This window comes from Anguilla anguilla, chromosome 10 (genome assembly GCF_013347855.1).
Source record: "Anguilla anguilla isolate fAngAng1 chromosome 10, fAngAng1.pri, whole genome shotgun sequence".
Taxonomy (NCBI): Eukaryota; Metazoa; Chordata; class Actinopteri; order Anguilliformes; family Anguillidae; genus Anguilla; species Anguilla anguilla.
The window spans coordinates 1,949,085-1,974,528 of NC_049210.1; the positions used below are offsets into that span (position 1 = coordinate 1,949,085).

The following is a 25,444-nucleotide window of genomic DNA, read 5'->3' on the forward strand; positions in this document are numbered from 1 at the left end:
TCAGATAGGCTTCGTCGTCCACCTGAACGCCTATCAGTTTCGACGCATTGCTTGTGCGGCGACCAGATGGTGTGGCTGCACAGACCAATAGGCAGAAAAATACAACCATTTCGCAGGGGTAGGGTGTGGGACTCTTGGTATCAAAGCTTGCATTAATCAGGTAACTTAATTAGCTTATCAAATGTGGCTCTTGAGGGTGCTTGTAGAGAAAGCTGGAATATCAATTCTAGCGGTAAAAGAGTCGTATGTAAAAAGAGGATGGGGTTAGCAGTTGCCATCCTCATTCTGAGGTTATCGGCTTGTCATCCTAAATTTTGGAGAACACATCGCACTTAGTGCTTACAAAACGCTGGCAACTGATCCAGTCATTACACAGCCACGCTTCCACCGGCTCACGTGGTGGTCAAACCACCGCTGCTGATTTCAAGTAATCCTTCGACTTCCTGTAACTAGTGCGCCTCTTTTTCCACGTCCCTGTCTTCACAAAAACAAGAGACAGCGATATTCTGAACGGTTTTTCTTGGGTTTAATGAAAACACAGTTTGCTTTTTGTTAATACCGGTCGTTGCAGCGCTGTCAAAGGGTGAAAAGATAGAATAGGAGCGTGTACGCAGCGTTGCGCCCTGAATATATCCTTCCGCTATTTTTTGTCTCCTTTCAGACTGTTTTGGTCTTTTCGCTGATAGCAACGAAGAGAGAAACCGAGATAGCTGAAAATCTTTATAATTTGTTCAAATTAAAAATCATTTTAAGGAAAAACAACTTTTTGACAGGAGTTTAAGTACACGCCTTGATTGCACGAGGGTAGTTGTCATAGCTACTGTCTTTTTAAAAGAAAAAATCTGTTCTGCTTTTAAGAAGTATTGCAACGTTAATCTATGCTGAAGCCAGGATTCATTATTTAGCGTTGGGGAACGTTGACGCACGTAATTTATTTTTATTCGTTTTTTTGGGCTTCATATTTTTGGAAATAGTAGAAATAACGTGCATAAGTCGTCGTTTATGGGCTCATCATGTCAATGAAGCAGGCCGGTGGTAACCGTAAACCCGGCGGTGGCAGCGGCGGTGCTGCTGCGGCCTCTGGTGCCGGGGGAGGTGGAGGACCTGGCGGTCGCCAGAATTTGGGCAGGTCGGTGCTTTTTCAGTCTTTCTCAACTTAAACATAAAATGGCACAGTTTCCAGTTGACATGCTCGGGGCGGTGTTCGTTGGGCATGTTCTAAGGCAGATGGGCCACCGCACGTTGGCTGTTGGCTAAAATGTTAATGTTATAAATAAATATTACTATTCCGGCCTGGTGCGAGTTTATGACCAAGGCCCAGAAGAAGCGAAACACCCTGCATTCCCCTGCTGAAGCACTACTGCGTGTTTTCTGCCGTGTCCCATCGCTTGACGTTATTTCCATAAGTTGATGCAGTGTCAAGCCTCCATATTACCTCAAACGCATTTAAAAACAGGAGGATGGCACCGTGTTACCAGCCATTTAACTCGTGCTAATGTTTAATGGATTATATGCAAACGTCAGGGTGCCATTAGCTAGCAGACGATAGCCAGCAAATGTTGTAGAGCTGCGTTATGCTGTGGAGAGTTACCTAGGCGGGTGAGCTGACTTTGCTAGCCAACGTAACGTTACTGAATTTATCTAGCTTGGTAAGATTTGACTTTGCTGACGTTATTGAATTTATATTGGAAAGATCTGCTACCCGGCAACAATTTTCAAATACTATTTTCTGGTTGCTGGCGTGCTAGTTCGTGGACAGCATTTAGCAACGGTCTGGCTGTAGCTGCATTTTTATCACTGATTAATCCAGTGCATTGATTTATCTTATAGCTAGCCAAGCTAAGATCGCATGTACGGTCGTTGGCTAGGTAACCACTGGGAGCTGTTTGTATGTCACCTAAACTCGTTTAACGTTATTTTTGACGAGCTGGTCGTACTGATGCGTTATCTGAGATAAAGGGAATGGATACTTAAAGTCCTTGTGATTTCTTTTTGGACGTGGTCAGCTAAGCTAGCCAGTGTTTTGTAAACGAGCTGGTTTAGTTGGCTAACGGCTGCTAGCTCATTCTGACTGGGTGTGCGGCGATTTAGTTGCTAGATCTCGCTGCTTTTGTCGGTTACTGGGATTCACCATTTTAGCTTTTTGGCATGTCGCGTTTTTGTGCAGGACACCCGTTGACTAAAGACATATTTTCGGCTGAGTTAAACCAATCTATTATTTTTATATATATATAAACGTGCGTACATTGTTGGCTGGCTGGTGTTCATGGCAGATGCACCGGACTGGCGTAGATTACCGAGGCATTACCAGTTGGGCATGTCAGTTGGCATGCTATTTAGCAAGACGTGAGAGATTTCTAGACTGCTTCAACCATGTCGATGTCGATAGTATTTGTTTATATTTGTGTCCTTCAAAAAGACTTACGTGTCAGTCACTGGATCAGCCCTTTCGAAACATAACATAAATGTTACTTATAGAACGTTTTGCATCTTAATGGTTCTTTATTTTTGTTTATCTTGAAGCTACATTCAAGGATTAATGTGCATAGCTCACACAAACTCCAAAGTGAGCTAACGTCAAGTACCCTACCAGTATTCACCCCCATAGATTCATGCTGTTTTTGTTCTGAGAGTAGTTGTACTTAAATTGGGATACTAATGTACTGTCTTGTCTGTCTTTATTGAAGCAAATGAACGGGTCTTCTTGGCTTTCCCATGTGGCTGAACTGGCTCGTATTGCCAGGTCGCTGAGATTGTCCGATAAGAATCAACAGGGCAGAAAATACACCACACCATCTCTCGCTCTCTGATCAGATAGCACCGTTATTAAAAGGATAGCGTATGTCGTTGTGGTCAGCACGCAATGAGTACCGAAAGCTGCAATTAATTAAAATTAATGAGCTCAAATGGACGTAGTGAATGGTTAAATGTAATTTAGAAGCGCACAGGATGTGCATTAGCGGCTTTCATGGTAATTTGTACGAGGATTCCTGTGGTGGGCGAGCATTTTCCCCTCTACACCGCTGACAAGCGCTCGCGGACACACTGAACGTGACGCCTAACGGCGGTGCCGAACGCAGAAGAGCGTGTTGCTGTTCGGCAAGGCGTTCCTTACCCAGCACGACCTTTCTGTGTCAAGACTCAAAAGTGTTATAGGAATTGACAAGACAGAGGAAGGAGCCGGTATAGGACACGCGGAGGGGCCGCTGTTTTGAGCGGGGGTGGGGTTACCCCCGTTTTTTCCATTGCCGGAAGAAGGTGGTTGAGATTTAGCGCGTGCTGATCCGAGAGGCCGGGGCCTGCGGTTCCACCGGCTTGGTGTGCGCTCAAGGGTAAGGGATGAGTTTCTCGTGCACAAAGTGAAAACAATTCCATTGCAATTGCAGGCCCGCATTGAAAAGGCTTCTTTAAATGGCAGCGCGGTACCTCACCCAGGTAGTCCCACACGGCTTTGTTTTAGGGTTGAGTGTGTGGCACAGTGGGTAAGGAACTGCGCTTGTAACCGAAAGGTCGCAGGTTCGATTCCCGGGTAAGGACACTGCCGTTGTACCCTTGAGCAAGGTACTTAACCTGCATTGCTTCAGTATATATCCAGCTGCATAAATGGATACAATGTAAAGTGCTATGTAAAAAAAAAAAAAAAGTTGTGTAAGTCGCTCTGGATAAGAGCGTCTGCTAAATGCCTGTAATGTAATGTAATGTAATGTAATGTGTTCCTTTCCTGCTCATTCTGTCCGGTGCAGCCGTCCTCGGTGCGTTATTGTACCATTCAGTGGACTCGGGTGAACCGGGAGGGCCACGCCCATGCTCGTACTGATTTAAATAGCCAAGGAATTAGCAAGTTTTTTTTTTTTAATTACCAACTTTCCTGACAAGCCTGTGATTGGCACCTGAAGGCTGTTTGTGATCTTGAATGAACTGTTTTATTGTGGTTTAATTTCAGTTTAGGCCAGGGTTGGTGTATTTGGCTTGTTGGCTAATTGGGCTAAAGTGATTGGTGGAAAGGAAAACCTACGTTCACACGGGCCTGCTGGAACGGAGTTGCCCGCTCCTGACCAAAGTGCTTTTAAGGTTTAAGTGTTTTGCACAGGTGTCACACGAGGCAAAGCACACAGGTGCGTTTTTTGTGAAACACCCTTGTGCCGACCAGATGTGCGCGCAGTCTGTGTTACAGATTAACCAGCACATTGAGAGTGTTGGTTTTGCGACCTGGTTTCTTTTGTGAGAGGGCTGTACAGCAGGCTTTGGGGTCACTGGTGTTGAAGTTGCAGATTGTTCCTGCTGAGCTAGAGCGTTCTGTCCCCGCGTCACATTGTGTGCTGCGCAAGCCCTGGAATTTTTTTTTTTTTTTTTTTTGATGTCAGTGGAATGCGAAAGCATGGATCTGAGTCTGTGAATTACGGCCTTGGTTCCCCATTCCGGAGTTTCCTGTTTGGCTTTTCACGCAGTCGGTACCGAGACCGAAAGCAAACGCGGTTGGAGCGCGTGCGGGGAGATGAAAGCGGGCCGGTTTAAAAAAATTTTTTTTTTTAACTGATGCTCCGTCTGGGATCGCCGGGAGGACAGCCGCGTAGCACCTAGCTCCGAGCCGTCAGCGAAACTGCGACGTGACGCGCCTGCGAAAGAATGTAGCAGGGGAGGCGATGCGGGTTCTGCCGGAATCAGAGGGTGCTTGCTGTGTACGAGAGTTTCCCGCTTTTCCTATTGGCGGCGGTTTAATGTGCAACGCGTGTCAGTTTGTGATGTCACCCTGCCGGTAGGTCACATGTGCGGCCGGTTTGATTGATGTGGCTGTGGTGCTACAGTCCTGCCCTTTTGTTCAAGAATAAAGGAGATTTCTGTGCAGTTAATCACCAACTCAATCTCGGTCTTACACCCAAAATCAAAAAAAGGGATTATCTCCATGTTCCCCTCATCTGTGCTCCTAGGACAGTGTTTGACATGGTTGTGTAATTGCTCTTTTTCTTGATTTGCTTTTTTGAGTGTCATTTCTGCTCCCAGGGGTTCTGATAAGGTTATGTTCTGTGCTGCATGTATAACGGAGTGTTCCGTGATGCTCATAACACGTGTGTGTGCCTGTGCGTGTGCGTGTGTGTGCGTGCGTGTGCGCGTGTGTGTGTGTGTGTGTGCGTGTGTGTGTGTGTGTGTGCCTGTGTGTGTGCGTGCGTGTGCGTGCGTGCGTGTGTGTGCGTGTGTGTGTGTGTGCCTGTGTGTGCATGCGTGTGTGTGTCTCTTCACAGAGGGCGCAACAGTGTCAAAGGTCCTTCTTCTCCTGCGGTGAGCGTGAATTTCAGTTTCATTTTCACCATTTCACACCAGTTTTCAGTTGCTTTGATTGACCTCATTTTGCCCCAATTGGCACCAAAGGACAGTAGTTGGGTTTCTGTCATTATTGGTGGGGGGGGGTCGGGGGGGGGGGGGGGGGTTGGAGTGTGATATTTGCAATTGATTTGTACCACTGATTTCAAAGTCTTGTTTTAAGTGTCAGAATGTATTCGTGTTTATTTTCCTTGGGTTTTTCCAGATTGCCTTCAATGGAGTTTACGCCAACATGCGGATGGTGCACGTGCTGACCTCGGTGGTGGTAAGACAGTCGCTCCTGAATTCACGTCCACTTCATCCCAAGCAGAAATTAGCGTTGGGATTGTAGGGATAACTGACGCACAGCAACCTGTTCCCTGACCCTAACCCTATCCCCCCCCCCCCCCATACTCTGCCTTCATTACCTCTGTTCAGCCCCAGTACTTGGCCTCCTGTCAGCAAACCACTGTGGTGAGGAGGTTGGGGTGAGGAGGTTGGGGTACAGTAGGGCATGCGGCGATGGGTCACTGTTGAACTAACACACGGCAGCTCTTAAAAAACGATGACCCGTCTAACGGGGGGGATTTACTCGGGGCGAAACGGCGTAAACTCGTGCAGGACGACGCTGAGACCGTGAAGATGTGTCGTTTTCAGAGACCCCCGAACCCCGAGTCGCTCTTCAGCACGTTTGGGGTTCCCCCAGAGTCCCCCGAAGTGAATAAGACGCACACGCCCGCTGCGTTTGAGCTCATAAACTCGGCGTCAGATCGGTGTCCTGGCTGTGGTGTTGTCCACTGAGGCACGATGCTCGAGGGGTCTGTGAACTTCAGCATGCAGCGTGGCCCCCCCAGTAGAAATGCATTCAACCGGGTGAAAGATCCGCGGAGGGGAAGATAAACAAATCTTCATTTCTGTCCTTGTTCTTGTCCACAGGGAACCAAGTGCGAGCTGAAGGTGAAAAACGGAGTGGTTTACGAAGGAGTGTTCAAGACCTACGGTCCAGAGGTGAGGGGCGGGGTTGGGGCGCTGAAATGAACGTTTCAGTCCTCATAAGGCCGTCTGCGCTTAACAGGCCATTCAGCCGGCCTTGCGCCGAGTTGGATGGAGACTGCCGTACCTTGGATAGGTTTGGCGCCTGACCCGCTCGTCGCACCCGAGCCGAGGTTTGCGCTCGGGGTTGGACGCGAGGCTTCTGTTTGATCTCGACCGCGGCCAGAGATTTTCGGGGAGGTGGCTGTGCGAGTCTCGAGCCCGCGTGGGGCGAGGGTTCCATACCCGCCACAGCACCTCCTGGGCTGTGATCCCATCTCCGCCCGTTACCCTCGCCGCTTTCTCCCCATCTGAATTACTGCACAACATCAAAACATGACACGAACAGAGGGCAGTCTGGGATAGGAAAGAGGTCCGCGGTAAATAAACCGCCTCCCTTAAATCCGCCCGGTTGGGAGTTGTGAATTGTGAAACTCATTTGTGTCATGGCAACGGTTGCTTCAACATTCACAGTTCACACTATCCAGTCAAAACGCTTAACGAGTTAAAAGCATTCGGCTGTACAGAAGTGTCCATGACGGCTCTTGCCAGTTTTCTTTCGGTGAACTGCAGTGCTATTCCTGGAAGAATTTTAAGCTTTCACTGCACTTGAAATGCCCACAGTAAAGTAATGTTTAGCCAGTAACTTGTTGAGCTTGGTGAGTGCGGTCCACTTCCTGGTTCCTGACCAATGGCATGACTGCATGCAGTGACCTATTAAACTGGACTGCAGCCGTTTTTGAGTCCCTGTGCACTGTCTGTCTGGGGGGTCAAAGTTCAGCTGTGGTCTTTGCCCCGTTTACCAGGTTAACGGTGGGGCTTATTTAAATTTTTTTATTTTTATGTTATTTTTTTTTACCGTTTCCTGTTTTCTTTGTCAAGCAGAACACAACTACGGGTGAACACACAAGCAAACAAACATGGCACAGGTGTGAGTACCTCACCTGGGGGGCGTCATTAGCGCCTCACCCCTAATGACAGGTCGGCTGTACCTCACACTATGGTTCCCTAGCAACAAAACAAAGCTAAAGCAAAAAAAATTAAAGACAAAAAAGAAAAAGAAACCGTTGAATTTGGCCCGTCTCTGAGTCTTTGACATCAGTACAATTGCATGGGGACGTAGAGACCTGCTGTGTCCTGGCTGAGTAAAGGCTCGTCAAATGAAGGTAATTTACTCTTGGAGAGGCTGAACTTGCTGTGTTTCCTGTTTCCTGCAGTGCGACCTGGTCCTGGACGCCGCCCACAGGAAGAGCTCGGACCCGTGTCTGGCCCCGAGGCGGGAGGACATCGTGGAGAGCATCATCTTCAAGGCCTCGGACGTGGTGGTGGTGCAGTTCAAAGATGTGGACCTCAATTATGCCCGGAAAGGTGAGCACCCCCCCCAATACACACACACACACAGGTGCTGTCAGGCCAGGTAACCCTGTTCAGGGTTCGAGGTGACGTTTAGAAATGTGAGTTCACTTTTTCTAATTAGTCAGGAAATGGTGATTTTTCAGACCCTTAGGACTTAAATTTGTTGCACGCACGCATGCACACACACGCACCAGGAGCTTTCTTAAAACTTTTTACAGCATATAGCAGGAGAATATCCTCTAGTGGCGCCAGAACCTTTTTGGGTCTGAAAATCAGTATTTCCTGATTAAGCAGAAGTAATAGTCTCTGGATGATGATTTTATGGATGCCATGTTAGGTTATGTTGTCTCTAGCGCAACGATAATGATAACGATAACGATAAATTCCAATGTGACCAATTAATGGTGCCATTTTGAGTGTGCTGTATGCCAGAGGCTAATTGGAAACAGACCTGTCGCTATATCAGACACAATCCCTCGCTCCTCTTGCTCTCTGATAGTGGGGTCACCGGAGTGTCAGGGTCTGCCTTTAGTTAATCGCGACCCGCGTCCCAGAGCTAGCCTGGCGTAACTGCTCGTTTTTTAAGACGGCACACTGGAACAAAGGACGGCAGCCGTGTCAGGTCTGAGAGCTGTGTTGTGTGGGCTAACGGTTATGTGTTTTTCCACATGCTGTGGAAAACGCTATTTTTTTCCCCCTGCTATAGAACTTAAAAATAAAAATAATAAAAACCGTCCGGTATAAGATGTGAGCCTGTGCCAGGGGCCTGTAGGTGCTCGTGGGCATACATTCTGGAAGCCTTTAAAGAGCGAGAGGCAGACTACTTTATCTTTTTTTAATGCTCTTCCCTTTCCAATCAATCATGATATGTGGGAATATTGATTAATCTCTCAGCGTTTTTTTTTGTGCTTTTGACAAGTGCTATGATTCACTTGGCAATGGGTCGCCCGCCCATGACCGACGCAGCCGATTTAACGCGATTGGCTTAGACACGATGACGGCATCAGAAGCCAGCTGTAGAGCTGGTGCCGTGTGATTGGTCGAGGGACTGCTGTGAGCAGACGCTGGAGTCCGCGCTGTTAAAAGCACATTGATTAAGTCGCAAGCTGTAGAACTGTCAGGGTTTGGGGGGGTCATTTCCATTTCTGTTCCAAGTCCATTTAGGAAATGAACTGGAATCCAGTGAACGAATTGGAAAAATTAGGATCTTTTTTTCCCTTCTGATTTGAAATGGAATTGACCCCCCCCCCCCACTGTGGTTGATCAGTGCTAAACGAATAGTGGTTGCTGGTCCGTCTGACGTTCTTCTCAATCTCTCTCCCTCTCTCCGTAATCAATGTAGTTTCTTCAGAAACAGGTAATACAAGTTTGTTTTCTGCACGTTACACACATTTGTTGTTGTTGAAGTACCCCCCCACCCACCCAACCCTCAGATCTGTGTTCATCTTTTTGGGGGTGGGGGGGGTGGGGGGGTTGGTCTGTTTGGTTTCTGTCACATCTTCCCCCTGCCTGAGTTGCTTTTGACCCCCATAATGCTTAGAGGCGAAGGATGTGATTGGTTGTGCTGGAGGGGGAACACGCCTGCTAGTTCACTGCACGCTTAAAAATCATCCGCTTCACCACCCGCTGAGACTTAATGTCAAAATGTTTGCGTCTGACCATGACACACACACGCACGCACGCACACACACACACACACGCGCACGCATACACTCGCACACACACTCGCACACACACTCGCACACACACACGCACGCACACACTTGTGTACACACATTGACCAGGAAAAGCTGCCCTACCCAATGGCTGCTGATGGTGGAGATTCACTTTGGGGGGGGTCAGCAGCCTTTTTATGGTGTTTTGGTGACTTTCACATCTAGTGCCTCGCTGTACTTTTGGACTTAACAATGTCCTGGTCTGGGGTGAAGCGATCTTTCCCTTTTCCGTGAAGAAGACTCAAATTCACAAAACGCATTCTTTCAAAATGGCTGTGTGTGAATTACTACTGAATTACTGTGAATGATGGACACCACCACAACTGTGTGTGTGTGTGTGTGTGAGAAACTGAAACTTCCTGTAAATACGCTCAGTGGAAAAATCAGGGCCAGCTGGAGAAAATGGGCTGGGTGGTGGCAGGTGGGTTTGGGGGGGGGGAATTTGGGATTCTCTGTGTCTGACGCCTCTGTGCTGGATCCGTAAAACAGGGACGGCCCAGTGTGTCTGCTTGATTTTGGAGGTTTTCAGCCGAGTTCTTAATTTAGAATCGGTGATTAGAGAACTGAAGTGTTTCCAAGCCCTCAACTGGCTACTGTTTGAAGGGAAACGCCAAAAACCTGCAGACACTGCGCCCCCTCCAGGACTGGAGTTAAACCTGCAGACACAGCGCCCCCTCCAGGACTGGAGTTAAACCTGCAGACACTGCGGCCCTCCGGGACTGGAGTTAAACCTGCAGACGCTGCGGCCCTCCAGGACCGGAGTTAAACCTGCAGACACTGCGGCCCTCCAGGACTGAAGTTAAACCTGCAGACACTGCGGCCCTCCGGGACTGGAGTTAAACCTGCAGACGCTGCGGCTCTCCGGGACTGGAGTTCCATTCTGGCCTAAAACATTAGCCACACATTTTTTCATTCACACTTTTTTGCAATTTAGCGTAATTTTCTGCATTATTTAACTTCCGCGGTGCGAATGCAGAGAAAATGGAATAACTGCATGCAGGTGAACTGCCAGGAAACTAGCTGTGAAAGTCACCTCAATTCTGCATGCCAGAGTGCATTCTGGGTATTCAAATCGCCATAGTCTCGCATGCAAATGAGCGAGTCTGTGTGTGCTCTGATCACGCAAGGCCCGGGATTCCTGAAGCATTGATGTGTGAGTTACTGCGACATTGCCACTGTTCACTTAACCATGCGTTAACCACTTAACGCACCATGCCCCTGCCTTCAGGCCGCGGGTGCTGTTAACATCATTTTGGCTGAAGTTGAAGCTTGTAATGCGGCAAGCATGCTTTTTAACATCTGATACACACGGTGTTCAAACAGGCCCCCCCCCCCCCCCCCCCCCCCCCTCGCCCCGGCCTGAATGATTACTCCGGAGGTGGGCAGCTCCAGTCCTGGGGGGGGGGGCCAGTGTGTTACACAGGTCTTCGTTTCCTCTGGTTACCCTGGCTAAATGAGCTAATTGGCTGTACACACCAACCCCGGTTCACTTGCAGATTAGATCACAGTAAAACGTTTCACACAGGGACACAAGTACAGTCTCTGGCTGGCATTCATGCGCCTATCAGTTAATGTAGCTGCAGTGACGGTTGGCGTCATTGTTGGGGGCTAATTAAGTAATTAAGTTTGGAAGTTGGCATCAGAACCGGAAATGGATACAGCCCTCGTTGCCCACCTCTGGACTGGGTCATTTTTACACTGTGATTCTGGACAGACGTCGGCTCCTGCCCGCGCGCTCTGCCACACACTGCATGCTGGCCGATGTTCGTGCACTGAATGTTCTCTGGATGTGTACATGCTGAGGGAGGGGTCGAGCGACAGGCTGGTCTCGCTGCGGTGTGGGAGTGCGTGTGCGCTCGTGAGCTGCAGTCAGCCTGCAGTCAGAAATGCGCTGGGGCTGCAGTCAGAAATGCGCTGGGCCTGCAGTCAGCCTGCAGTCAGAAATGCGCTGGGGCTGCAGTCAGAAATGCGCTGGGCCTGCAGTCAGCCTGCAGTCAGAAATGCGCTGTGGCTGCAGTCAGCCTGCAGTCAGAAATGCGCTGGGGCTGCAGTCAGCCTGCAGTCAGAAATGCGCTGGGGCTGCAGTCAGCCTGCAGTCAGAAATGCGCTGGGCCTGCAGTCAGAAATGCGCTGGGGCTGCTGAATAGTGTTTAACTTTTACTCGGCTACTTATTATCAAGGCGCAGCACTAAGGGAGACAGCGGAGGGGGGGAAATCTGTACTAAACGTTTCCCTAATGCTGAGCAGCGTTTTAACCTTTTTATATCGAGCAGTTTTGTCACAAAGGCTCAAAGAGTCCCCGTTGTGTTCCCTGACCACCAGTGCACTCCAGAAAAAAAAACTTGTGCAAACTGATGCAGTTTGTGGTGTTTGACGCCCCTCTGGAGCAGTGGTCCTGGAACAGCTTAACGTTCTGGGTGGAGCGCTCCTGATCCTGGGCTGATCGTCTGAGCGGGGGGACTTGAGTTTGAAGTCGTTTATGCGGCGCAGATTTAAAATGGTCTCCCTCGGAGGTGAGGCGCTCGCTCGTATCGATCGTCTGTGTCCGCCCACCCTTCCCTCAGCGCGCCGGTAATCGATAGCCACCGACAGATGTGCCGGTTGGTGCAGGAAGGGTGCTGGGTAAAAATATGTTTGGAGTCGTTTAAGGTCAGAGAGAGAGAGAGAACTTGGGGCGCTGTTGGGCCTGGACGGTCCTCGGACCCGTGTCTGCGCGCCCCACCGATGGCGGAGGTGAGCGCTGAGAAAAACACAAAGGTCGTTCTAAACGGGGGGCGAACAGGGAATAGCGGAAAGAAAAAGCTTGTTTCCCACCTCCCCAGCTAGATCCAGGCCAGGCGCCCCCCCCCCCCCTCCTCCCACATGACCCCCCCAACCCCATTCAGGGCCCATTTTATACGTGCAGATTAGACTCTGTACATCTCTGCTGTCCTACACGTCAGTGACTCTCTTAAGAAATACATTAGAAATATTCAGTGTATAAATATACAAACCCTTGTTCAGCTGTAAATCTTTTGTAGGTTGCACTTTGATTCTCTTCCTCAGTTCAGACGCCACAAATCAAGGTCCCGTCTGTCATGTGATTCTGTTTCTCTCCCCTCCCCATATGTTTTGCGTGCGCGTGTGCGTGCGCGTGTGCGCGTGTGTGTTTGCGTGTGTGTTTGCGTGTGCGTGTGCGTGTGCGTGTGCGTGTGTGTGTGTGTGTGTGTTTGCGTGTGCGCATACGTGTGTGTGTGTGTGTGTGCGCGGCGCAGATAACTTCACGGACTCTGCGGTCAGTGTGAGCGCGCGCATTAACGGCGAGCACAAGGAGAAGGACCTGGAGCCGTGGGACGGGGGAGAGCAGCACGGCTCCGACAGCCTGGAGTCGCTGGACACGGACGTGGTGGGTCCCCCGTTTAATACCGCCGCACTGTGGTGGGTCCCCCGTTTAATACCGCCGCAGTGGGGTGGGTCCCCCGTTTAATACCGCCGCAGTGGGGTGGGTCCCCCGTTTAATACCGCCGCAGTGTGGTGGGTGCCCCGTTTGATACCGCCGCACTGTGGTGGGTCCCCCCGTTTAATACCGCCGCACTGTGGTGGGTCCCCCTTTTAATACCGCCGCACTGTGGTGGGTCCCCCGTTTAATACCGCCGCACTGTGGTGGGTCCCCCGTTTAATACCGCTGCACTGTGGTGGGTCCCCCGTTTAATACCGCCGCACTGTGGTGGGTCCCCCGTTTAATACCGCCGCAGTGGGGTGGGTCCCCCGTTTAATATCGCCGCACTGTGGTGGGTCCCCCGTTTAATACCGCCGCACTGTGGTGGGTCCCCCGTTTAATACCGCCGCACTGTGGTGGGTCCCCCGTTTAATACCGCCGCACTGTGGTGGGTCCCCCGTTTAATACCGCCGCACTGTGGTGGGTCCCCCGTTTAATACCGCCGCAGTGGGGTGGGTCCCCCTGTTTAATACCGCCGCACTGGGATGGGTCCCCCTGTTTAATACAACCGCTATGCAGTGTGGGTGATTTTAATTGTGGGTGATTTTTATTTTTAAAATAAAAATCTATATTTGGCGGTCAGCTTTTAAAGATTTCCTCTTTCTGCTGTGGTCTGCCTCCTTTAGTCGAACGGCTGGGATCCCAACGATATGTTCAAGTTCAACGAGGAGAACTACGGGGTGAAGTCAACCTACGACAGCAGCCTGGCCTCGTACACGTGAGTACACGCACACGCCTCGTACATGTACAGAGCACACGCCTCGTACATGTGAGTACACGCACACGCCTCGTGCATGTGAGTACACGCACACGCCTCGTACACGTGAGTACACGCACACGCCTCGTACACGTGAGTACACGCACACGCCTCGTACACGTGAGTACACGCACACGCCTCGTACACGCGAGTACACGCACACGCCTCGTACACGCGAGTACACGCACACGCCTCGTACACGCGAGTACACGCACACGCCTCGTACACGCGAGTACACGCACACGCCTCGTACACGCACACGCCTCGTACACGCGAGTACACGCACACGCCTCGTACACGCGAGTACACGCACACGCCTCGTACACGTGAGTACACGCACACGCCTCGTACACGTGAGTACACGCACACGCCTCGTACATGTACAGAGCACACGCACACGCCTCATACACGTGTGTAGTCTCTCCCCGAATCTGTAGGGTGTTTTATAGTCACTGGCTCTCCTGTAGCACTGTGTGCGGCCTGTAGGGATTTATTTGTTTGTTTTTTTTAAAACACACAATTTGTGTATGTGTTTGTGTGCGCCTGTGTGCGTGTGTCTGTGTGTGTGTGTGTGCGTGCGTATCCCAGGGTTCCTCTGGAGCGCGATAACTCTGAGGAGTTCCTGAAGAGGGAGGCGCGGGCAGCCCAGCTGGCCGAGGAGATCGAGTCCAGCGCCACCTACAGGGCGCGCGTGGCGCTGGAGAACGACGACCGCTCCGAGGAGGAGAAGTACACCGCCGTCGTCCGCGGCGACCGCGAGCCTCACGCCATCAACAGCAGGTGAGCGCCGGAGCGCCGAGACCAGATCAGCCTCACCTGTCCCTATCCCATCATCCTCTAGTGTCAGTTAAACCCTGTCCCTATCCCATCATCCTCTAGTGTCAGTTCAACCCTGTCCCTATCCCATCATATCATCCTCTAGTGTCAGTTAAACCCTGTCCCTATCCCATCATCCTCTAGTGTCAGTTATACCCTGTCCCTATCCCATCATCCTCTAGTGTCAGTTATACCCTCTCCCTATCCCATCATCCTCTAGTGTCAGTTAAACCCTCTCGCTATCCCATCATCCTCTAGTGTCAGTTAAACTCTCTCCCTATCCCATCATCCTCTAGTGTCAGTTAAACTCTCTCCCTATCCCATCATCCTCTAGTGTCAGTTAAACCCTCTCCCTATCCCATCATCCTCTAGTGTCAGTTAAACTCTCTCCCTATCCCATCATCCTCTAGTGTCAGTTAAACCCTGTCTGTATCAGGTTTATAGACGGGGATGTGATTGGTCTGTTCAGAGCTGCGTTAGGGTTGGGGTTAGCGTTAGCATTGCTTGAGTGGCAGTTTTATAGGCGGGGATGTGATTGGTCTCTTCGGCGCAGAGTCAGTAAAATGGCCGCCCTTTCTTCCTGCAGCAGAGAAAACAAGTACATTCCTCCGGGCCAGAGGAACAGGGAGGGGATGTCGTGGGGCGCCGGCCGACAGAACTCTCCCAGGCTGGCACAGGGCAGCTCCGGCCCCCCCACCCCGTCCGGGCCCCCCCCTCCCCGCGCCACGCCGCACGACTACAGCCCCAGCTCCGGAGCTGACCAGCGCGTCGTCAACGGAGGTGAGCGCCCGCCAGACCCGCCTGTTTGTCCCCGAGCACCCGCCTGTCTGCCCCCGAGCACCCGCCAGACCCGCCTGTCTGTCCCCGAGCTCCTGCAGGACCCGCCTGTCTGCGCCCCAGGTCTGGCAGGACCCGCCTGTCTGCCCCCGAGCTCCGGCAGGGGGCCTACTGGACTTTTACAAACGTGCAGCACCCTGAGGAGAAATAATAATAATAATAACCTTTACAATCGCACAGCACCCCGAGCAGAAATAATAATAATAATAATAATAATAATAAATAATAATAATAATAATTATTATTATTATTATTACTATTATCTTTACGCTCGTGTAGCGCCTTTTACTCTTGCGCTTTAGTGTCGTATTTAAGGTGTTCAGTGTCAGCACACTGGCCAGGCCTCAGCCCTGGTGCTGGGCCCTGGTGCTGGGCCCTGGTGCTGGGCCCTGGTGCTGGGTCCTGGTGCTGGGTCCTGGTGCTGGGCCCTGGTGCTGGGCCCTGGTGCTGGGCCCTGGTGCTGGGCCCTTGTGCTCGATCCTGGTGCTGAGCCCTGGTGCTGGGCCCTGGTGCTGGGCCCTGGTGCTCGGTCCTGGTGCTCGGTCCACTCTCTCCTGGACAGCCATGCCACAGTGCATGGCCTACCTACCTCCTCCATCGCTCTGTCCTGAGCAGCCAAGCCACTGTAGATGGCCCACCTACCTCCTCCATCGCTCTGTCCTGAGCAGCCAAGCCACTGTAGGTGGCCTACCTACCTCCTCCATCACTCTCTCCTGAGCAGCCAAGCCACTGTAGATGGCCCACCTACCTCCTCCATCACTCTCCTGAGCAGCCATGCCTCAGTGCATGGCCCACCTATCTCCTCCATCACTCTCTCCTGAGCAGCCATGCCTCAGTGCATGGCCCACCTACCTCCTCCATCACTCTCTCCTGGACAGCCATGCCTCAGTGCATGGCCCACCTATCTCTTCCATCACTCTCTCCTGGATAGCCATGCCACAGTACATGGCCCACCTACCTCCTCCATCACTCTCTCCTGAACAGCCATGCCACAGTACATGGCCCACCTACCTCCTCCATCGCTCTGTCCTGAGCAGCCAAGCCACTGTAGGTGGCCCACCTACCTCCTCCATCATTCTCTCCTGGACAGCCATGCCACAGTACATGGCCCACCTACCTCCTCCATCCCTCTCTCCTGGACGGCCATGCAAGGCTGCTAGTAGTCACTGCTTTTTTTCCCCCCTCTAGACCAGCAAGCTAATGTGACCTTTAGCGGTATTGCTGAGCCAATGAGAATTGTCCGATGTGGTGGGGTGTCACAATGATTAATGCTGCCCACAGAAATCTCCCTGCCCAATGAGATGGGTTTGAACCCTCGCCCAATGAAATGCAGGTTTTCTCCAAAGCCACTTTTAAGCTTTAAATGTTCGTACGTTTCACACTTTCGCTGCTTTGCTTTTCAGTCTTAAAAACGTCCTCTCTGACTGGGGGCTGTTTCAGAACGAACAGAGGGCTGCTGGGAGCGTCTGATTGGTGCTTTGAGGATTCCGTCCTCCTCTGTCTCTCCCTTTCTGTCTGTCTGTGCTTACACTTCAGTGCTTACACTTCACACACCACTGCTCACACACACACACACACACACACACACACACACACACACCCCTGCTTGCACCCCCACACTGCCGCACGCATGCACACACACACACACACAGCCACACGTGCGTGCACACAAACACATACACACACACACACCCACACATACGCTCGCACACACAAGCACATTTTAATTCTTTATTTAGGTCCACATTTATAAAATACATCATAAGGGCCCAAATATATTTCAGTTGCCGTCTGATGTCCTTCATTTAAAACCAGTTTCCAGAACATCTTTTTGCAGCAGACTGCATTAACGACGGCAGTTACGACTGGTGCGAGTGTGGAGTTAGACGGCTGGATGTTTAGTGCAAAGGCACATGTGCTTGCACCTGCAGCTACGCTCCAGTCACCATCTTGCTCGCACGCACACACACACACAGTCACACACTCACAACTGTTTTGGGGACTGTTTTTTGCCATGTTTCTACTGAATTTAGCTTACTGCGCACTCGAGTTGCCCAACTTCTGTGCTTCTCGTATGATCAACCCGTGGTATAGTCTCTGATCTCCCCCCCCCCCCCAAAAAAAGCACTCAAGGGCCGTTACACATCATTTCGCATTTTTTCTAATTATTTCTTCCATATCTTAGTACGTTGTCTTTTCTCATCTCTCCTCCCTGTTTTTTCCTCTCCTCATTGGTTCCTTTCCTGCCCCATTCCCCGCCCCCTTCTCCCCTCCTCTCCATTTCAGCGGTTCTTTTTGTTTGTTTTTTTTTTGTTTTTTTTATAGTTTCCTTCATTCTCATTTGTCCTTGTCAGGTGCCCCCTGGCCATCGCCTTGCCCATCTCCTTCCTCCCGCCCACCTTCCCGCTTCCAGTCAGGCCCCGCCTCCCTCCCGCCCCGGGCCTCCACCCCCACCCGGCCGCCCTCCCGCCCCCCCTCCAGGCCCTCGCGGCCCCCGTCCCACCCCTCTCCTCACGGCTGTCCGGCTCCCGTCTCTCCTCTGCCTAAACGCTTGTCCACTGAAGGTACCGCGCGCGGGCGCCGGGGTGTCTGTGTTCCTGCGAGTGCTCTGACTTTCATAACTTTTCATTTGTTTACTTGTCTTTTTAACCTGTCAGAATTTGGGGGTCATTTCCCCAATTTTCTCCCCCTAATGCTGTCAATTCAGGAGATTAACTTAAAGTCAGTAGAAGAAAAAAGAAAGAAAAAAAACTTGGAGAATCCTTTTAATCTTAATTATGGGAATTATTTTCTAATTTGCAAGTTGAATCGCTTTGAATTGAATTCCAGTTGAATTGACTGAATTTGGGGGGGGGGTATTGATTTAAACCCTATTTCTGCCTCGTGTTCCTGTGATTGAAGTAGCAACCACTTTTCCTCTCTTTCTTTCTGTTCCTTTATCTATCTCTTTCTCTTTCACTTTTTCTCTCAGTTTCTCTGTCTTCCCCCCTCTCTCTCTCTCCCTCCCTCCCTCTCTCTCTCTCTGTCTCTCTGCTCCCTCCCTCTCTCTCTCTCTGTCTCTCTGCTCCCTCCCTCTCTCTCCGGGTCACTTGCGTGGGTTCACACTGGAGTGGGTAGCTCACTAACCCTCTCACTGGTGTCTGTGTGGGCGTGTCAGGGCTAAGTCCCGCCTGCTGTCTGGCTCCTCCTGCGCTGCGTGACCTCACAGTGGGGTGGATGTGCTGTTTCCTGGGAAACGTGTGTCAAGGCGGCAGACTTTGCATCTCTGGGAAATAATGTAGTGGGGTTTAGAAAAAGAAGACGAAAAATGAGCAAATATGGCTTCACTTTGGTATGAAAGGATGCTCTCGTAGCGTGGTGGGGAGAGGAGGGAGGAGGCAGGATTGGCACCAGAGGAAATGACATCACACGAGGCCAGCCGGCCACTTGGTCACACAGCAGTCAGCATTTGTAACGGTGAGGTTGACGGGACGTTTCCCTGGTGTCTGAGTCGGGGGGGTTGAGCACTGAACCTGTAAAGGGCGTGTCAGAGCAGGGGGCGTGGTCAGGAGGGGAAGTAAGGGGCGTGTCCAAGCAGTGGGCGTGGCCAGGAGGGGAAGTAAGGGGCGTGTCCAAGCAGTGGGCGTGGCCAGGATGGGAAAGTAAGGGGTGTGTCCGAGCAGCGGGCGTGGCCAGGAGGGGAAAGCAAGGGGTGTGTCCAAGCAGTGGGCGTGGCCAGGAGGGGAAAGTAAGGGGTGTGTTCGAGCAGCGGGCGTGGGGTGGACCGTCTCTGGCTGAGGAGCATGGGATTGTGGGAAGGCGTGGCTGCACACTGGGCTGAGAGCGCACTGCTGTAGCTGTGGGTGTCTGTTCACTGGCTGTATACAGCGCTAACCACACACACTGTTCGTCTGGCCTTGTGGTGCTGAATGAGGGGCAGACCGCATCCTTGTTTCAGCTTCCACGGGCCGCTCACCTTTCCTGTGTGGTCTGTGATTGGTGTGCACAAGAACGATTTCTCACAAACCACGGTCAGGTGGGCCAACGGAAGGCCCTGATTGGATCACTAGAGTGACAGTCTCGGCCAGTAAACCTTTTGCCCCCCCCCCCCCCCCCCAGGTCCCCCCAGGATGTCACCAAAGACGCAGCGGACCCCCCGGACACACCGTGTGCCCAGTGGCCGCGGGGGCGCCCCCCCGGGGGTGGACTTCATTTCCCACAATGCCCCGGGAGACGTGTCCACCACCCCGCCCGCTCGGAGCAGCCCCTCCGGCGGCACCTGGTCTTCCGTGGTCAGTGGAGGTAAGCTCCGCCCATCGCCTCAGCCGGGTGAAACCATGGCAACTGTGCTCGAACGGAAACGTATCGTGCGTAACATAACGAATGCCTGCTAAATTAATTATGCTGCGTAAGTGTATTTATTTGTAAAGTGAATTGTGGCCTTGGACAGTTTTTGGAATCACTGGTTTGCGGTCACATGATCCCGGTCCAGGCCCCGCCCATTAGCAGTGCTTGTATGCGTGTGTGTGTGGGTCGTAGAGTCCCGGGTTCGAGCCTGCGGTTTGTGTCCCACAGCACACAGACCCCGCTCCCCCAGGCAGAACAGCCTGGGCAGCGCCCCCAGCGGGCCCGCCTCTATGCCCTCCCCCCAGGCTGGCACCGCCCCCATCGACCCTGTGACCACGCCCACCTCCGCCGTGTCGCCGACCGCCGCCAGCCCTGCTTCCAACCGGGCCGTGACTCCCTCAGCCGAAGGTAAGCTCCGCCCCTCAGCTCAAGATAAGCTCCGCCCCTCCGCTCCAGATAAGCTCCCACTCTCTGTTCCAGGTAAGCTCCACCCCTCAGCTGTTACTATCTCAAAACTATCTCAGTCATACTGGGTGAAATAATTCTTGGCCTGATTGTTGATTTTAAGCTGCAGTTGGGACGCAGGGAATTGTCCATTTTTTTGGTTCCCATTAAGGAAACCACTGGTTACCCAGCTAGCTAGCTGGTTAGCGAATGCAGCATATTCACTAGCTCAGGAGGTTAAATCTTAGATTTGGGCGCTCTTTGCTTGCTGGCCTTTCGTAGGCCTAATGACCTGTCCCAGTGGTAGTTTTAAGGGCCACTGTGCGCGGCAGGTGTTGAGGGGTCCGTTTGGTGTCCGCTCACCGCGTCGCCATTTTGTTTTCCGACAGCGAAAGAGTCTAGAGTCCAGGAGGCGAGGCAGAACTCGCCCGCCGCCGGCAAGGACTGCGCCAAACCCAGCGAGGCGCCCCCCAACGTCAGCCGGCCCATCGGCAAGGGTGAGCCCCGAAACCCGCGCTACCGCTGCTCGCCTGTAGGGGGCAGGAATTAGGAACGTTTGCAGATTAGCGCCGAGAGCAGGGGTCTCAGGCTGCATGTTAGGGTCATGTTAGGCCCTGGAAAAGAGGTGTGTGGGTTTCTTTGGGTGTTTTTTTCAAGCTTCTTATGCCCTCTGGAAAAAAAAACGCCGCAAAACATGCTGCCCGAAGGCTGTGTGTGAAAGACAAAAGTGATCGATTGATGTTCCCCTTCCCCCCCCCCCCCCCCCCCCCCAGGCCCTCCGGCTCTGGCTCCAGATCACAGAAAACAGATCGACAATCTGAAGAAGTTCAGCGTGGACTTTAGGGTGAGTACACGCACCCCTGTCCCTGTGCGCGTGAGGGTGCGGGTGCGCGTGAGGGTGCGGGTGAGGGTGCGGGTGCGTGTGCGGGTGGGGGGTTCTGCTGAGCGTGAGCGGTTAAAGATGGCCGCTCTTTCTCCTGCTCAGTTGCAGCCGAGCTCCACCGCGGACGCGGCGTTTGACCAAATGATGACCAAACCGCCGCGGGACACCGGCGACAAGCCCAAGGAGCTGGCGCTGGGCAAGGGGGCGGAGCCTGCGGGGAAGGCGGGCCAGGAGTCGGGCGCCGGCGAGGACCCCGCCCACCTCCCCACCGCCGTGGGCGTGCCCGCCAGCAGCGGCAGCAGCAAGCCCGGCAGCCCCTCCTCTTCCTCCTCCCCTTCCTCCTCCTCCTCCTCCGGACTCTGCCCCGCCCCTGAGCAGAAGCGGGGGCCCGACGTGACCTCACAGGGGGTCCAAACGTCCAGTCCCGGCGCCAGCCTCAAAATGGAGGGAAAAGACGAGAGAGAGGAGAAGAAAGACCCGGTGCCTGAGTGAGTGTGCGGAGCGGGGTGGGGGGGGTGGGGATTTGGTCATGTGGCCTGAGTGACTGTGGGGAGCGGGGGGGGGGGGGGGGGGGGGGGTTTGGTCATGTGGCCTGAGTGACTGTGCTGTAGGGGAGGCAGGGGGTCAGTTCTTCTGTTGAGCTCCATGTGAAGTATCTTTCTCCGACTCAGTAAAGTCTCTGTAGTCCAAATTAGCGTGTGACCTGCAGCACTGAGGAGCATGTTTGTCATTCCAAACATTGGGGGATTTAGGGGGAAGAACTGAAATCCACCGTTCAAAGCTTGTCCTTCCTGTGTGTCTGTGTTCTAGGCAAGTCCGAAAATCAACCCTCAACCCAAACGCCAAGGAGTTCAACCCAAGAGCCTTCTGCTCCCAGGTAGGCCCAGGAGTTTGGTCTCCCATCTCTGTCTCTGCACTACCTGGCCTGAGCTGCAGATGGCGCTGTAACAGAGATGAGTGTAGCGAAAATGGCGTGTGTTTTTGGGCTGCTTCAGTAGTACTCCATTACGGAGTTGTGTGTGTGTGTGTGGACGTGCACTCACGTGTATGTGTGTTCTGTGTGTGTGTGTGGACGTGCACTCACGTGTATGTGTGTGCTGTGTGTTATTCAGGGTTTTCATTGGTAACTGAGGGAGGATGCCTTGCCTACAAGAGAGCAGGAAGGACAGGGAGTCACAGAAAGAAAGAGAGAGAGAGAGAGAGACAGCGCAGAGAAAGAGAGGGAGAGAGAGAGAGAGAGGAACATCACACTCCTCTTTTACCAAAGGACCAGTGGCTTTTTAAGAGCCACGGATGAGACTGTAGATCTGAGAGGATGAGAACCAGGAAGGGACTGAGGGACGAACGCTGTCATTTCCACTTCCTGTTTCACACAGCACGATATACTCGAAACACGGCACACACACGTCACAGTACACTGCACTGCAGTACAATACAAAACAAGGGAGTACGCATGTACAATATACACCTTTACCGCTTTCCGTTCACTTCAGGCTCCTGTGTACCCCACAAACAGCTGATGCACAAGCCCTGAAATGCACATGTGGGGTGTATGTACAGTTTTGGGGTCCCCCTCCTGGCTGATAGAAAGCGGGTCACAGTGTAGACAGAAATGGGGGGTGGGGGGGGGGGGGGGGGGTTTGGGTGGGAAAGCTGAGGTGTATTCATAAAGCTGATCCAGGTTCAGGGTTCCCCTCTTTACTGCGTGACGGTGTCCACTGTGAGCTGACAGGCAGAACTGATCCCTGTCCAGGGGAGGTATGCACAGGAGGGGAGGGCTCCTGATCAGAGATGCTTTATGAATACAGCTGCTGATCCAGGATTGGTTTTGCGTTTTTTTGCTCAGAACAGATCAGATTGGGATACGACCACGATAAAAACTGATCCTAGTTCAGCGCTAATGTAAGAAGCTTTATGAATACCATGGAGATCAGGGCAATGACCTTCAACAGGGAGCTTCTGTCTAAGGTGAAAAGGCAGGGGGAAAAAAACCTGATTATAATATTTTCATGACAAATTTTTTTTTTTTTTTTTTTACATCTTCATATTTGAGTTTTTTTTATATTTAAACCACCCAGTATTTGCTGCACTGTAGCTAGCTTCCTTAATAAAATTTGTACCTACCCCAAAAAAATTCCATGTCTGTGGTTCAGTTGCCATCGATTATAGCATCATAGTAGTAAAGTTTTCTTTGTTTTCCCCTTCTACACACAAACACACATGAACGCAAACACACACACCCACGCCCTCAGCAGTTAAGCTCTTAATTTAAGTCACCATATTTTCGGAGCCTAAATGGGTCTTTATGGGTCTGCTGCACGTCATTGTGCTTAACTCGGCCTGAACACAGTCTGAACACGGCCTGAACTCGGCCTGAACACGACCTGAACTCGGCCTGAACTCGGCCTGAACGCGGCCTGAACGCGGCCTGAACGCGGCCTGAACGCGGCCTGAACACAGTCTGAACACGGCCTGAACACGGCCTGAACTCGGCCTGAACTCGGCCTGAACTCGGCCTGAACACAACCTGAACACGGTCTGAACACGGCCTGAACACGGCCTGAACACGACCTGAACTCGGCCTGAACTCGGCCTGAACTCGGCCTGAACACGGCCTGAACACGGCCTGAACTCGGCCTGAACACAGTCTGAACACAGTCTGAACACGGCCTTAACACAGCCTGAACTCGGTCTGAACTCGGCCTGAACACAGCCTGAACACAGCCTGAACACGTGGTCACTTCTCAGGAATTTGGCTGTTTCTCAGGAATGGAACTTTTCCAGGTTAACAAGTAAATACAGATTTTTTCAGACCTTAAATGTGTCCACTAGAGGTACAGGGACTTGGGAATGCCATAAACGCTAACGCCGCACACGTACACAAACGCACACACACACCTTTTGTATTTTTTGCAGCAGATGGCAGGAGAAAAGATTCAGCTATGAGCCCAAATAGCACCCCCCCCCAGAGCCATTTTGGGCCTGATAATCAGTATTTCTTGATTTATTGGGACGTCTGGATTCTGCAAACTGTGTGTTTCTGTGTGTGCGTGTGTGCATTCGTGTGTGTGTGTGTGTGTGTGTGTGTCTGCATGTGTACACGTGTCTCTGTGTGTGCGTGTTTGCATTCATGTGTGCGTATGTGTTCACGTGTGCTTGCGTGCTTGTTTGCGTGTGTGTGCGTGTCTGTGTGTGTGTGGGTGTGGGTGGGGGGGGGGTGTGGGTGTGTGTGTGTGTGTGTGTGTGTGTGTGTGTTAGCGGTTGATCATGCGGGCCCGCTCATGTCCTGCGCTCCACAGCCCAAGCCGGCGACCACGCCCACCCCGCCCCGCCCCCAGGGCCAGCCCAGCCCCTCCATCGTGGTCCCGCAGCCGCCCACTGTGTACAGCCAGACTGTCTGCTTCCCCCAGATGTACCCCCTCACCCCCGTGAGCCCGGGAGTGCAGGTGAGCTTCGCCTCTTCATCCTCATCACAGTCTTCCTCTCTTCATCCTCCTCACACCCATCCTCACACACCCAAGCTCCTAACCCTAACTTTCCTCACACTCATCTTCATCCTCATCTTCATCCTCCTCACACTCATCCTCTGCAACGTGCTCACCCCCCTCATCTCACCCTGCTCCTTACCCTCCTCTTCCTCTTTCTTAACAGTCATGCCTCTTGCTTGCCCTCCCCTGTCCTCTCTCCCTCTTCGTCCCTCTCTCTGTCTCTCTCTCTCTTTCTTTCTCTCTCGCTCTCCCTCCCTCGATCTTTACACGGCTGACCCCCCCCCCCCCCCCCCACATCCTCCGTCTGTGTAGACATGCTCTCCGCTATCTCTCCGGCATTACCGCGTCGCATCGATCCAAAAACACCGCCAGTGCCGCCGCCTCACCCGCTTCCCCACCCCCCTCCCGAAAGCGTTTCCGCGGCGATCTGTCGTCTGCGTCCCTCCCCTAATCCCTCCGTCCGAGGTCTGCGCAGACTTCCTCCGGTCTTCCTCCTCCTCTGAGCCTCTGTGACACGCCGGCGCACAGATAAGCTCTTGTTGTTATTTCCTGCAAGCCGTGCTCTAATCTGTTCAGAACGTCGAAAGCCTTTTAGAGATTAGCTTTGGGAGCGGTGTGTGCGGGAAGCAAAACAATGCTCCCCTTGTCACTGTCGTCGAGAACCCGAAGAGAGATCGGATTGTGTGCCTCGTTTTTTTTTTCCTGCAGTTGTATCGTTTAATATTCCTGTCTTCATCCCGACTGGCAGAATGGCCTCACACCACTGCTGTATAATTCCTGTAATGTTACGTTTTTATTTTTAAGAATATCTACCTTAAGGATATCTACCTTGTACGCCTTAAATTTAATAATGAATTGTGGTCTTAAGTTTCCATGGAATGCTCTTTAGGACTGTCAGGTATTGACAAGCATGCAGCTCAGTGACTATTTTTAACACTTGAACTTGTGGGAAAATTTTGACTAAGTTGCTGTAAGAAATGATAGGTGATCCAACATCAGGCACTGTTGCTAAGA

At 52.1% G+C, this 25,444-nt stretch overlaps 1 protein-coding gene across 12 annotated transcripts in view; it reads left to right on the forward strand.

The window, feature by feature from the left end:
- The first annotated feature begins 480 nt into the window (after positions 1–480).
- Positions 481–25,444, forward strand: part of atxn2 (ataxin 2) — a 31,795-nt gene continuing 6,831 nt past the window's right edge. Inside the window, exons 1-18 of one of the 12 annotated variants that reach the window (XM_035379034.1) lie at positions 487–1,129; positions 5,253–5,277; positions 5,525–5,584; positions 6,235–6,306; positions 7,548–7,698; positions 9,029–9,043; positions 12,656–12,786; positions 13,506–13,597; positions 14,225–14,416; positions 15,039–15,232; positions 17,644–17,853; positions 19,388–19,570; positions 19,808–20,023; positions 20,449–20,556; positions 20,833–20,903; positions 21,045–21,430; positions 21,753–21,819; positions 24,242–24,388. In XM_035379034.1, the coding sequence (XP_035234925.1) occupies positions 1,014–1,129; positions 5,253–5,277; positions 5,525–5,584; positions 6,235–6,306; positions 7,548–7,698; positions 9,029–9,043; positions 12,656–12,786; positions 13,506–13,597; positions 14,225–14,416; positions 15,039–15,232; positions 17,644–17,853; positions 19,388–19,570; positions 19,808–20,023; positions 20,449–20,556; positions 20,833–20,903; positions 21,045–21,430; positions 21,753–21,819; positions 24,242–24,388 (2,436 nt within the window). In that variant the 5' untranslated portion in view covers positions 487–1,013. The other 11 variants (XM_035379031.1, XM_035379032.1, XM_035379036.1 and 8 more) reach the window with 11 other exon arrangements.